The sequence below is a fragment of the Salmo salar genome, chromosome ssa15 (genome assembly GCF_905237065.1).
Source record: "Salmo salar chromosome ssa15, Ssal_v3.1, whole genome shotgun sequence".
Classification (NCBI taxonomy): Eukaryota; Metazoa; Chordata; class Actinopteri; order Salmoniformes; family Salmonidae; genus Salmo; species Salmo salar.
Genome location: NC_059456.1, coordinates 21,287,030 through 21,302,410, shown reverse-complemented (window position 1 = coordinate 21,302,410; position 15,381 = coordinate 21,287,030). Strand labels below are relative to the sequence as shown.

At 42.1% G+C, this 15,381-nt stretch overlaps 1 protein-coding gene across 1 annotated transcript in view; it reads left to right on the top strand.

The window, feature by feature from the left end:
• The window catches only part of LOC106571079 (synapse differentiation-inducing gene protein 1-like), a 100,869-nt gene extending 86,019 nt beyond the window's left edge, over positions 1-14,850 (top strand). Inside the window, exon 4 of the mRNA XM_014143746.2 lies at positions 10,628-14,850. Within this exon, the coding sequence (XP_013999221.1) occupies positions 10,628-10,786 (159 nt within the window). The 3' untranslated portion in view covers positions 10,787-14,850. The remainder of the gene's footprint in view (positions 1-10,627) is intronic.
• Positions 14,851-15,381: the final 531 nt, after the last annotated feature.

The following is a 15,381-nucleotide window of genomic DNA, read 5'->3' as shown; positions in this document are numbered from 1 at the left end:
GCGATTACTCACCATGAACTGGACAAATAATTTTTATTTAACCTGTTAGGGCTAGGGGGCAGTATTTGCACGGCTGGATAAAATTATTTTACCCGATTTAATCTGGTTACTAATCCTACCCAGTAACTAGAATATGCATGTACTTATTATATATGGATAGAAAACACTCTAAAGTTTCTAAAACTGTTTGAATGGTGTCTGTGAGTATAACAGAACTCATTTGGCAGGCAAAACCCTGAGACATTTTCTGACAGGAAGTGGATACCTGATGTGTTGTATTACCTTTAAACCTATGCCATTGAAAAACACAGGGGCTGAGGAATATTTTGGCACTTCCTATTGCTTCCACTAGATGTCACCAGCCTTTACAAAGTGTTTTGAGTCTTCTGGAGGGAGATCTGACCGAACAAGAGCCATGGAACGATGATGGCCCATTAGACACCTGGCGCGCGAGTTCATGTTGGGTACCCTCGTTCCAATACGTTATAAAAGAGTATGCATTCGTCCACCTTGAATATTATTCATGTTCTGGTTAAAAAAGGCCCTAATGATTTATGCTATACAACGTTTGACATGTTTGAACGAATGTAAATATATTTTTTCCCCTCGTTCATGACGAGAAGTCCGGCTGGCTTAGATCATGTGCTAACAAGACGGAGATTTTTGGACATAAATGATGAGCTTTTTTGAACAAAACTACATTCGTTATGGACCTGTGATACCTGGAAGTGACATCTGATGAAGAGAATCAAAGGTAATGGATTATTTACATAGTATTTTCGATTTTAGATCTCCCCAACATGACGTCTAGTCTGTATCGCAACTCGTATTTTTCTGGGCGCAGTGCTCAGATTATTGCTAAGTGTGATTTCCCAGTAAGGTTATTTTTAAATCTGGCAAGTTGATTGCGTTCAAGAGATGTAAATCTATAATTCTTTAAATGACAATATAATATTTTACCAATGTTTTCTAATTTTAATTATTTAATTTGTGGTGTTGACTTGACTGCCGGTTATTGGAGGGAAACGATTTCCTCAACATCAATGCCATAGTAAAACGCTGTTTTTGGATATAAATATGAACTTGATAGAACTAAAAATGCATGCATTGTCTAACATAATGTCCTAGGAGTGTCATCTGATGGAGATTGTAAAAGGTTAGTGCATCATTTTAGCTGGTTTTATGGTTTTGGTGACCCTGTCTTTCAATTGACAAAACATTACACACAACTCTTGTAAATGTACTGTCCTAACATACTCTAAATTTATGCTTTCGCCGTAAAACCTTTTTGAAATCGTAAAACGTGGTTAGATTAAGGAGATGTTTATCTTTCAAAGGGTGTAAAATAGTTGTATGTTTGAAAAATTTGAATTTTGACATTTATTTGGATTCAAATTTGCCGCTCTTGAAATGCACCTGCTGTTGATGGAGTGCACCACGGGGGGGACGCTAGCATCCCACCTAGCCCATAGAGGTTAATGAGTCGGACGAGAGGGATTTACTCCAGACACCCGGAGAAAAAATATATATCATATCATTGTAAGGATCCGAGTGGCTAATCTGCGTTGGCCGATGGATAATAAATAATAAAGTGAACAAACTACAAGCACGTATATCCTACCAACGGGACATTGAAACCTGTAATATCTTATATTTCGCCGAGTCGTGGCTGAATGACAAAATTGGCGGGTTGGAACAGGAGCCTCTGGGGTGGCGGTCTATGTATATTTGTAAACAACAGCTGGTGCGTGATACCTAAATAAACAGGAAAATGCTCATCCAGAGGCTGCACTCCTAGTGGCCGGGGCCTTTAATGCAGGGAAACTTAAATCCGTTTTATCTCATTTATACCAGCATGTTAAATGTGCAACCAGAGGGGAAAAAACCCTAGACCACCTTTACTCCACACACAGAGACACATACAAAGCTCTCCCTCGCCCTCCATTTGGCAAATCTCACCATAATTCTATCCTTCTAATTCCTGCTTACAAGCAAAAACTAAAGCAGAAAGCACCAGTGACTCGGTCAATAAAAAAGTGGTCAGATGAAGCAGATGCTAAGCTACAGGACTGTTTTGCTAGCACAGACTATAATATTTTCCAGGATTCCTCCAATGGTATTGAGGAGTACACCACATCAGTCACTGGCTTCATCAATTACTGCATTGATGACGTCGTCCCCACGGTGACTGTCCGTACATACCCCAACCAGAAGCCATGGATTACAGGCAACATCGTCACTGAGCTAAAGAGTAGAGCTGCCGCTTCAAGAAGCGGGACTCTAACCAGGAAGCTTATAAGAAATCCCGCTTTTCCCGCGACGAACCAACAAACAGGCAAAGTGTCAATACAGGACTGAGTTTGAATATTACTACACCGGCTCTGACGCTCGTTCGATATGGCAGGGCTTGCAAACTATTACAGACTACAAAGGGAAGCACATCAGCGAGCTGCCCAGTGACACAAGCGTTTTTATTTATTTTATTTATTTCACCTTTACTTAACCAGGTAGGCAATTTGAGAACAAGTTCTCATTTAGAATTGCGACCTGGCCAAGATAAAGCAAAGCAGTTCGACACATACAACAACACAGAGTTACACATGGAGTAAAACAAAAACATACAGTCAATAATACAGTAGAAAAATAAGTCTATATACAATGTGAGCAAATGAGGTGAGATAAGGGAGGTAAAGGCAAAAAAGGCCATGGTGGCAAAGTAAATACAATATAGCAAGTAAAACACTGGAATGGTGGATTTATGGTGGAAGAAAGTGCAAAGTAGAAATAGAAATAATGGGGTGCAAAGGAGCAAAATCAATAAATAAATACAGTGGGGAAGAGGTAGTTGTTTAGGCTAAATTATAGATGGGCTATGTACAGGTGCAGTGATCTGTGAGCTGCTCTGACAGCAGATGCTTAAAGCTAGTGAGGGAGATAAGTGTTTCCAGTTTCAGATATTTTTGTAGTTCGTTCCAGTCATTGGCAGCAGAGAACTGGAAGGAGAGACGGCCAAAGGAGGAATTGGCTTTGGGGGTGACCAGAGAGATATACCGGCTGGAGCGAGTGCTACAGGTGGGTGCTGCTATGGTGACCAGTGAGCTGAGATAAGGGGGGACTTTACCTAGCAGGGTCTTGTAGATGATCTGGAGCCAGTGGGTTTGGCGACGAGTATGAAGCGAGGGCAAGCCAACAAGAGCGTACAGGTCGCAGTGGTGGGTAGTATATGGGGCTTTGGTGACAAAACGGATGGCACTATGATAGACTACATCCAGTTTATTGAGTAGGGTATTGGAGGCTATTTTGTAAATGACATCGCCAAAGTCAAGGATCGGTAGGATGGTCAGTTTTACGAGGGTATGTTTGGCAGCATGAGTGAAAGATGCTTTGTTGCGAAATAGGAAGCCAATTCTACATTTAACTTTGGATTGGAGATGTTTGATGTGAGTCTGGAAGGAGAATTTACAGTCTAAACAGACACCTAGGTATTTGTAGTTGTCCACATATTCTAAGTCAGAACTGTCCAGAGTAGTGATGCTGGATGGGCGGGCAGGTGCAGGCAGCAATCGTTTGAAAAGCATGCATTTAGTTTTACTTGTATTTAAGAGCAGTTGGAGACCACAGAAGGAGAGTTGTATGAAAAAGAAGCTCGTCTGGAGGTTTGTTAACAGTGTCCAAAGAAGGGCCAGAAGTATACAGAATGGTGTCGTCTGCGTAGAGGTGGATCAGAGACTCACCAGCAGCAAGAGCGACATCATTGATGTATACAGAGAAAAGAGTTGGTCCAAAAACTGAACCCTGTGGCACCCCCATAGAGGCTGCCAGAGGCCCGGACAACAGGCCATCCGATTTGACACACTGAACTCTATCAGAGAAGTAGTTGGTGAACCAGGCGAGGCAATCATTTGAGAAACCAAGGCTATTGAGTCTGCCGATGAGGATGTGGTGATTGACAGAGTCGAAAGCCTTGGCCAGGTCAATGAATACGGCAGCACAGTATTGTTTCTTATCAATGGTGGTTACGATATCGTTTAGGACCTTGAGCGTGGCTGAGGTGCACCCATGACCAGCTCTGAAACCAGATTGCATAGCGGAGAAGGTGCGGTGGGATTCGAAATGGTCAGTAATCTGTCTGTTCACTTGGCTTTCGAAGACCTTAGAAAGGCAGGGTAGGATAGATATAGGTCTGTAGCAGTTTGGGTCAAGAGTGTCCCCCCCTTTGAAGACGGGGATGACCGCTTTCCAATCTTTGGGAATCTCAGACGACACGAAAAAGAGGTTGAACAGGCTAGTAATAGGGGTTGCAACAATTTCGGCAGATAATTTTAGAAAGAAAGGGTCCAGATTGTCTATCCCGGCTGATTTGTAGGGGTCCAGATTTTGCAGCTCTTTCAGAACAACAGCTGACTGGATTTGGGAGAAGGAGAAATGGGGAAGGCTTGGGTGAGTAGCTGTGGGGGGTGCAGTGCTATTGACCGTGGTTGGGGTAGCCAGGTGGAAAGCATGGCCAGCCGTAGAAAAATGCTTATTGAAATTCTCAATTATAGTGGATTTATTGGTGGTGACAGAGTTTCCTATCCTCAGTGCAGTGGGCAGCTGGGAGGAGGTGTTCTTATTCTCCATGGACTTTACAGTGTCCGCATACCAATGAGCTAAATGATATATATGCTCGCTCGAGGCAAGGAACACTGAAACATGCATGAGAGCGTCAGCTGTTCCAGACCACTGTGTGATCATGCTCTCCATAGCTGATGTAAGTAAGACCTTTAAACAGGTCAACATTCACAAGGTCGCATTACCAGACAGATTACCAGGACGTGTACTACGAGCATACGCTGACCAACTGGCAAGTGTCTTCACTGACATTTTCAACCTCTCCCTGACTGAGTCTGTAATACCAACATGTTTCAAGCAGACCACCATAGTCCCTGTGCCCAAGAACACCAAGGTAAGCTGCCTAAATGACTACCGACCCGTAGCACTCACATCTGTAGCCATGAAGTGCTTTGAAATATAACACCTGTTATATTCGGCACATGTGACGAAAAGAGACTTCGGTAACCGAACTTTGACTTTGCTCAAGAAAAAAAATTCTCGAGAGCCCCAAAAAATCTTGCCGAAAAAGAAAGCAAAACGTCCCCGTATGTTGTCATAATATATGTTCAAACTGTTTCAACTGTTACAGGTTTAAGGTGATCCCCTACACCAAACACACACACACACAACCAGACATTGGTTTGATTGATTGATTGGAGACAGTTGGTGTAAATAACATTTCCTAGGATTTTGTGTGTGTGTGTGTGTGTGTGTGTGTGTGTGTGTGTGTGTGTGTGTGGATATAGAGGCCACTATACAACAACCCTGGAGATATAGAACCCACTATACAACAACCCTGGAGATATAGAACCCACTATACAACAACCCTGGAGATATAGAACCCACTATACAACAACCCTGGAGATATAGAACCCACTATACAACAACCCTGGAGATATAGAACCCACTATACAACAACCCTGGAGATATAGAACCCACTATACAACAACCCTGGAGATATAGAACCCACTATAAAACAACCCTGGAGATATAGAACCCACTATACAACAACCCTGGAGATATAGAACCCACTATACAACAACCCTGGAGATATAGAAGATGAAATACATTAATAAAGGACTCAGTGTGATTTCCCAGCAGGCAGGTGGTAGGAAAAAGGATCGAGAGGGTTTGGAAAATAATTAACATCAATTAACAGCCATAGCTCTGGAGGATGAATGTCAAAGGGCCATAGCTAGCTCTGGAGGATGAATGTCAAAGAGCCATAGCTCTGGAGGATGAATGTCAAAGGGCCATAGCTCTGGAGGATGAATGTCAAAGGGCCATAGCTCTGGAGGATGAATGTCAAAGGGCAATAGCTCTAGAGGATGAATGTCAAAGAGCAATAGCTCTGGAGGATGAATGTCAAAGGGCCATAGCTCTGGAGGATGAATGTAAAAGGGCCATAGCTCTGGAGGATGAATGTCAAAGGGCAATGGCTCTGGAGGATGATTGTCAAAGAGCCATAGCTCTGGAGGATGAATGTCAAAGGGCCATAGCTCTGGAGGATGAATGTTAAAGAACTACGAGACTGTCAGAGGACTGGAGGGTTGATGTTATAGAACTACAAGACTATCAGAGGACTGGAGAGTTGATGTTATAGAACTACAAGACTGTCAGAGGACTGGAGAGTTGATGTTATAGAACTACAAGACTGTCAGAGGACTGGGGAGTTGATGTTATAGAACTACAAGACTGTCAGAGGACTGGGGAGTTGATGTTATAGAACTACAAGACTGTCAGAGGACTGGGGAGTTGATGTTATAGAACTACAAGACTGTCAGAGGACTGGAGGGTTGATGTTATAGAACTACAAGACTGTCAGAGGACTGGAGGGTTGATGTTATAGAACTACAAGACTGTCGGAGGACTGGAGAGTTGATGTTATAGAACTACAAGACTGTCGGAGGACTGATGTTATAGAACTACAAGACTGTCAGAGGACTGATGTTATAGAACTACAAGACTGTCAGAGGACTGGGGAGTTGATGTTATAGAACTACAAGACTGTCAGAGGACTGGAGGCTTGATGTTATAGAACTACAAGACTGTCAGAGGACTGGAGGGTTGATGTTATAGAACTACAAGACTGTCAGAGTACTGTAGGTTTGATGGTGTTGGTCCGGGATTAGAAGGTCAGGTGAGGTTTGACATAGAGCTGGGCCTCCCAGGAAGGGCCAGAGTGTGTCTGTCAGTAGAAGTGGACATCTCTAACACACAGAGAAACAGTAGTAAGAAACAAACTTGACTTTAGTAACACAGAGTAACAGAAATGTTTCTACCTCAGGAGTCCAGTCTAAGGGTTAGAATCTATAGTATTTTTCTGTAATGATGTAGCAGTAGTAGAGTAGTAGCTGCTCAATGAGAGAGAAAATCCCATCTATGCCAATGTTTCCCCCCTCAGCCTGAAGCCCGGCCAGCTACATCTTGTCTAACAACCTACTATTTTCTTCCTTAACTTCACTAACTTTAAAGTTGTTATTTTACACTATGAGTTGTTATAAGTAGTTATGCGTTGGTATGGGTCGTTATGAGTCGTTGTGGGTAGTTATGGGTTTTTGTGAGTCGTTGTGGGTCATTATGGGCCGTTATGAGTCGTTGTGGGTCGTTATGAGCTGTTACGGGTTGTTATGAGTCTTTATGCATCGTTATGAGTCGTTATGGGTCACCACTCTCCACAAATATTGAGGCTGATAACACAGTGAATAACATGAGTATCCGGGGAGAGAGAAGCAGCTCTGAGCTTTAGATAGGGAAGTAAATTACCTTCAATACTTGGCCCTAATAGGCGCTTGTGCTTTGTTTGCACAGATAGTGATAAATGCTGCCTTCAGCTTTATAAAACACAGCCTCTGAATTAACCATCTGTGCTGCCAAGTTTAGAGGCGGTCATTTATGTTTTGAAAATGCAAATAAGATACCTAAAGAGTTTATCTCGCTAATAAACTCTGAATCATAATAAAGGCTGGGTCTAAACAAACTCAGGAGTCATAATAATCTAACAAATTACAGTTAATGGATTTTTGTGACTTCATAAGATTAGGACAGATTATGTTGTTGTGGTGTTTTTGTAAGAGAAAGTGTTTGTACAGAATGAGGGAGGGAGATAAGGGAGGCTGGGAGAGAGGGAAAGGAGGAGAGAGAAACAGGTGGAGGGAGGGAGGGAGGGATTTTAAAATGTTTCCAACACTGTCCAAGTCAGTAAGCACCCAGCTAAGTCTCAGATGCTATCTCGCTCGCTCGCTCGCTCTGTCTGTCTGTCTGTCTGTCTGTCTGTCTGTCTGTCTGTCTGTCTGTCTGTCTGTCTGTCTGTCTGTCTGTCTGTCTGTCTGTCTGTCTGTCTGTCTGTCTGTCTGTCTGTCTGTCTCTCTGTCTGTCTCTCTGTCTGTCTCTCTGTCTCTCTGTCTGTCTCTCTTTCTCTGACTGTGACGCCACATTTCAATAATTCAGTCAAGGTTGTAGAGATAAAGCTGTAAGGCTTCAACCATTTACTTCTCAAGGGGATTCAAGGACAATGGAGAAAAATTGCTGCGTTACTCACAGAGACACTCATATTCACTAGTCACACACACAAGGACACAGATGTACAAACACACACACACACTCACACAGAATTTCATACACACATACACAGAAGTCACACTTTCATACACACACACACACACACACACTCACACACTCTGTCCATTCACTCCATCCCTCTAAGGCTGACACTCAGCCCTGTAAATCTGTCCACAGGGAGACCAGCTCAACGCTGTGACATTATTATTCATCTGAAGCCGAGCTACGGATTGATTAATCAATTACAGGCTGTTTAATAGACGGCTTTATTAAAGAGATGAAATAACAGGGTCTGAAGTGTTTGACTCGTTACCCATAAGACCCTAAAAGCGGGGTCACAATATGAACAACAGAGAACTGTATTTTTCTCCTCTTTATTAAGAAATGGCTTCCGAAGCTAATTTCCCATAAGACCACAGTAAATGTGCCATTGTTCCAATACTCACTTTGTTGGCATGGAAACTAATGGTTGTCTTGAATATATTTTTCTGTTTGTTTGATTTGGTATTCCGGCTGTTGCTTTGCTTCCTCTAGCTGTATAGCAAGGTATCTTTATTTTTATTTTTGAAGTGCTGTCTCCTGAAAACTTCTCTGCATACAGGAAACAAAAATAATAAATGGGGGGGGTAGGAAAAAATAATTGTTAAAATGTTGAAAAGGCTCCATCTGTGTGTTTGTTATGCAGCAGATGCCTGTTTCACTGCAGTCATCTCCCTCTGTGTTTTTCTGAAGCAGCTGAGTCCAGGCTAGAGCTCCCTCTGTGTTTTTCTGAAGCAGCTGAGTCCAGGCTAGAGCTCCCTCTGTGTTTTTCTGAAGCAGCTGAGTCCAGGCTAGAGCTCCCTCTGTGTTTTTCTGAAGCAGCTGAGTCCAGGCTAGATCTCCCTCTGTGTTTTTCTGAAGCAGCTGAGTCCAGGCTAGATCTCCCTCTGTGTTTTTCTGAAGCAGCTGAGTCCAGGCTAGAGCCTGCTTTGTGAACCATAAGACAGAAAACAGAGCTGGTAGCTGCGATGCTGATCATAAGCAAGAAACTTTTTTGGGTACAATATGTTTACTCTACATTACCATGCAAAAGGAGATTGACAGAATATATTTTGGACCAAAAAAAATACAACATATCTTCTTATTGTAGTTATTGGTTTTATCAGCAATGTAGCTACAGTACATGAGATTGACAGGACAAGGTTTGATGACATCAGTGTTTTTATAACCCAGTTTCTGACAATATGTGTATTTTTGTGTATTTTGAGGTACTGGAATATACTTCAGCAAAATCAGCTGCCCAAAACCACCTTCACTTTCTATGACAGTACTTAGGGAAATATAAAATCTAGGCCCCGTAGCTTGACCGTGACCCACTGTTACCTCATGGTTAACAATTCCTCTTTAGTTATACCAAAAAGTGTATTTATCTGACAGGCTTTAGTGAGCATGGACCTCATTTTGTAACCGTTCTGTTCATTTCAATCTCAATATCTGTCTATTTCTGAAAATAATACGTCCGTATAAAAATATAGAGATTTATAAACTTGTTGCACGCCACACATACCCCATGTTTTCCCCGTTATTAATCAGACCCGTGGTAAAACTGTGTAAAAAACGAGCATCATAACTCTGCCTGGAAAACACCTTCCGTTCATCTTTTATGGTCACAATAACGCTGTATAATTGGGTACTATTGGAATGAAGTAGTTTCTCAAAGAAAGAGCAATGACAATCAAATGTTTTTGGAGGTATTAGCAAAAAAAAGAAATATTTTGCTGTAACTTATGCTGTAAAAGACTGTGACAGTTTCTGAAAGAGAAAACTATGGCAAAAAAAAAAAACTACTGCGAATTGTTGTGGAACTATCAGTAGAACGTTGGAATTCAACAATGTTTTACATCAACTTTTCCCCCCAACCTACACGCTGGACAGCTCGCGTATTCTGAAACATTGTCTGGGCTACTCAACAACAACAAAATATAACATACTTAATGTCAAAGATCAATTGTCTGTTCAACCTGTTAAATGTGTATTATAAACCATGCTGCCTATGGGATCGCATACAGCAAAAAAACTATTTAGTAGGCTACAAAAGACGGGTTGGTTGTTTAGCAACAAAACCAATGCATGCGCAACTATGGGGCAAAGACTGTTGGCTTAGATTGTTGATAACATGTAAACTGTATTCAGTCTCCAATGTTTATTAAAAAAAACTTAAACATAAGCACTTGTCTCTCAAATACATCATTACAGTTGTTGGTTAGCTACCTAGATATCACATTTTAGCCATATTAGCATAGATGTCACATCAGTCTTCCTTCCTTCCTTTCTCTGTAATTTCTCTCTCTCTCTCTCTCTCTCTCTCTGTCTCTCTCATTCCTTTCCTCCCTCCCTTCCACCCTCTCTCCCTCTCTCTCTCTCTCTCTCTTCTTTCTTTCTCTCTTTCTTTCTCTCTTTCTTTCTTTCTTTCTTATCTCTTCCCTTCCACCAGACCAGCAAGGCGGTGACGAAGGGCGACTTCCCGCTGGCGAGCATCGCATCACGAAGGGCTTTGTTCCTGGCAGCCCTCTCCATCACCATCGGGACAGGCGTCTACGTGGGGGTGGTGGTGGCACTCATCGCCTACCTCTCCAAACCAGGTCACATATAGCAGCGCCAGGGGGAACTGGTCCTACCGGTAATGGAAGACTGCTACTGCCAGGGAAAGGTTTAGGGGGGCATCATTATTTTTTTCTTCCACCATCCCTCTATCTGTCCAGCCTTCTCTCAGACTACCAGGGGAACAACAGGAGAGCAGTGATGAACCACCCCTTCTCAATGGACACACTGCTACTGCCAGGGAATGGTTTGAACTGCCCTCCTCCCGTAACATAACAGCACTGCTGACATGGAATACGTTCCTCTATCTTTCTCCCTCATCCCTTCATCTCTCTATCCTCCTCCCTTCAGCCTCCCTACAGGCAGCAAAGATTAGATGAAGGAACAAAGAGGAGCTAGGCATGAAGGGGAGAGGAGGAGGAGGAGAAGAGCAAGGGGAAACTAGGACAGAGAGAACACAGACACTGTTTTCTCTGGGAAAAGTTATCTGAAGTGAGGTAAAGAGGAACACAGTTTCAGTTGTGCTGTCCTGTTCTGTTCGCCTTTCCCCCCTGTAGGGTGTTTGAACTTTGCTTTGTTACTTCAACATTCTACAGACCATTACAGAAACAGAGATGGGTGGGGAGGGATCAGACAGCAAAAAACATTGTTTGCAATTACTGAGACTTTAGCAGACGGAGGGACTTCAAGGGACCGCAGTGTCTGGAGGTCTCACTGAGAGGACTATAAAAACGTCCTTGAATTCTCTATCTGTATGCCATCCGAACCAGGTTTGAACATTTTGATTATTTGGAGCCCCTGCTACTAACTGACTATCTCTGTTAATTTACCATCAAATGTTTCTTCAATGGGCCTGGTTCTAAGGCCTACTGCTGGGTGGTTCTCTGTCAACATGAAGCCTCCGCCCGTCTGCTCCTCTCTCTCTCTCTCGTCTGAGATAGGAGAGAGAGAGAGAGAGAGAGAGAGAGAGAGAGAGAGAGAGAGAGAGAGATTCATGGTGATGTCATATAACAGACCCCTATTGCTTTCTGCCTTTCAGAACTTTAACGTTTCTGTCTGGCCAATGGCGCGTTTTCATCTTCAATAAGGAGACTTTTGGGACTATTGTCAACAAACTCAGAAGTGTTTAATTGCAGTTTGTCTTTTCATTGAAGAAAAAAAGGATAATGACAACAAAGAAAAAGCTGCATCCAAACATTGACAGATTTCATCAAAGAAGGATTTGTTTTGTGTATTTCTTAGCTGAACCAGCTGCGATGGCATGAATTCAATTATATTAATTAAAGAAGAAAAAGCTAATTTCCTGCTCTCTGCAGGTGAACTGGGGGGGTTACCAGGGAGAGAGAACTTCAGAATGATGCACAATAGTTAAGTTTACCTCCTTAAAGCTACATAAATGTCAGTCCATCAAAGGGAAACGCCTTCCACACAGACGCCAGTTCAATGAGGACAGGACAAATCATCCTCTAGTACTAACGTCTACTAATCTATCATCTGCATCATAAACTCAACTCTCTGGTCGCTGGGACCAGTGTAAACTCAACTCTCTGGTCTCTGGGGCCAGTGTAAATTCAACTCTCTGGTCTCTGGGGCCAGTGTAAATTCAACTCTCTGGTCTCTGGGACCAGTGTAAATTCAACTCTCTGGTCTCTGGGACCAGTGTAAATTCAACTCTCTGGTCTCTGGGACCAGTGTAAACTCAACTCTCTGGTCTCTGGGACCAGTGTAAACTCAACTCTCTGGTCTCTGGGACCAGTGTAAATTCAACTCTTTGGTCTCTGGGGCCAGTGTAAATTCAACTCTCTGGTCTCTGGGACCAGTGTAAACTCAACTCTCTGGTCTCTGGGACCAGTGTAAACTCAACTCTCTGGTCTCTGGGGCCAGTGTAAATTCAACTCTCTGGTCTCTGAGGTCTAACTCAGTGTTGTGATACAGTAAAGTACAGGTATTCAATAAATGCCTTTCCAGGACCCAGGCAGAGTGTGAACAGTGAAGCGTTGAAACCCAACACTGTAAAAATTACAGCCGCCTCCCTCCCATATGCCATAGGAGATATTAAAAGGAGAAAACGATTTCAGTATCACTAATAAAGACTGAACCGTGTGGATTTGGCTCCTGAGGGAAAAAGGCTGGGAAGTGTTTTGCTATAATGGCTCCCATTAGAACTCAGCAGCAGTAGCCAGAAGGCTATACGCTTGGAAAGTGGAAACGCTTGGAAAGTGGAGACATCAGAAAACGTTAAAAAAGTCAACATTGTGTATACAGCTTGACGTTTGAGAGACACCGTCGTGCTTGCTAGCAAGGAGATTTGCGCTGGCTAATTAACGGTAAATACTGTAAGTGAATTGTTTCCCCTCTCAATTATCCAAACTAAAATTGTTTACAGTTAGTTAGCAGTCACTATTTTGCTAGCTACGGTAGTGCTGCCATGCCAATAATAACCTGTTTCCTAAAATGACGGGTGTTTCCAGTTGTATTTACATTTGCAGTCGGTAGACATGTTGTTTGAACTGTCTTTTTCAACTGCTGTGGGCATTGTCTCGCCAATAGGCTAATTATGTCTGACCATTATCAATAGACACACAGAGAGACTTCTTCTTCATTAGACTAGACACTGAGGCCATGCACGCTCACACACACACACACACATACACACACACATACACATACACACATACATACACATCCTGGGTGGCAGTCCCAGATAACAGCCCACCATGTTTTAATTGATTTCCTAGAAACTTTTGTTGTTCTGGGCCGTTAACACTCGCCTCATTCATTACCTAATGAACTGAACTCACTATTTACACCTGGTTGCTCCTACAATTACATGACCTTCGACCTTTCAACCTCCCACCCCTTTTACAGTACGTTCCCATGGCAACTGTTTGGTCCCAACTGTTGCAGAGCCATTGATTTTTACTGCAGTGTGGCTGAATCAGGGTCACACAGAGTATTTCTTGGTAGTCTTAAACAAATCTACTTTGAACCTAAAGTAAACACCTCACACACATGGTTCTGGGCTTAAAATAAAGAAGCCACCTGTACCATATCAGATATAGAGTTGAAATGTATTACATTTTGAGTTTGCATCTCAATAATACACTTTATACAGTATACATCCCAGAAGACTGAAATTTTGCAAAACTGTTTTAAGACGTAGAAACCCCGTACTTTCATCGGGTTTCTTTAAATAATGTTAATTATTTATTAATTTATGATACATATTAATAACATTCCACCCATGAGGCCACTGGGTCATTTGACTGCAGGAAAGGGATCTATGATAGATCTGTCTCTGCTCTGTGGAATCCTTTAAGATCACATTATACAATATTAGTGCTTGCACATTGTTCTGATGCCAAACACTGTCAACTACTACTGAGAGATGTTATAGGTAGTTTTGTTTGTTTTTACAGTGTCCATATTAGGACATTCAACTCCACCTGAGACTGAAGATGTCCTAATATGGACACCATATTATTGTTTGTTTATCTTTTTTGTTGTTGAGGAAAACTCTTCACTGCTGATAAATCTGCTGATAAATGATTTGTGTTCTGTTCTGTATGATGTGTTTTATGTGGCTCTTTAGTGAACCAGGTATTGTCCAATATGTCGAATAGGGTTTACCATTAATGTTGATGCTGTTGTTTCTCCCAACTCTAAACCTTATTGGCTGATGATCTCCATCTATGTAACAACTCTTAAACTGATAGGCTAAACATTTCCGTGTACGTAACTAAGAGGTTTTAACAGGATGTTTCTGAGCATTCTTCAATACCAGGGTGGTCATGTTATCTCTGAGTATTGTGATATTAAAAAAAAAGAATAAAAAAAAAAAAAGATAAAAAATGACTTGCATTTTATGTTGGATTTACATTAAGGTTGGGATGCCCTACCTACTGTACGTCTTGTGAGATGATAACATGTAAATATTCCGGGATGTAATTTAAAATAAAAACAAAAGGAGATGATTTTCTTTTCTTAAAACTTGAAAATGTTTTTCTTTCTCAGTCGTTTGGCAAATCAAATCACATTTTATTTGTCACATGCTCCAAATACTACAACAACCTTACAGTGAAATGCTGACTGACAAGCCTTTAATCAACAATGGCAGTTTTAAGAAAAATAAGTGTTAAAGTATTTACAAAAATAAACAGAAGTAAAAAATAAATAAAACATAACAAAATATAAAAAGAAGAAATTAATTAAAGAGCAACAATAGATAACATTAACGAGGCTTTATACAGGGGGTACCGGTACAGAGTCAATGTGGAGGCTATATACAGGGGGTACCAGTACAGAGTCAATGTGGAGGTTATATACAGGGGGTACCGGTACAGAGTCAATGTGGAGGCTATATGCAGGGGGTACCAGTACAGAGTCAATGTGGAGGTTATATACAGGGGGTACCGGTACAGAGTCAATGTGGAGGCTATATACAGGGGATACCGGTACAGAGTCAATGTGGAGGCTATATACAGGGGGTACCGGTACAGAGTCAATGTGGAGGCTATATACAGGGGGTACAGAGTCAATGTGGAGGCTATATACAGGGGGGTACCGGTACAGAGTCAATGTGGAGGCTATATACAGGGGATACCGGTACAGAGTCAATGTGGAGGCTATATACAGGGGGTACCGGTA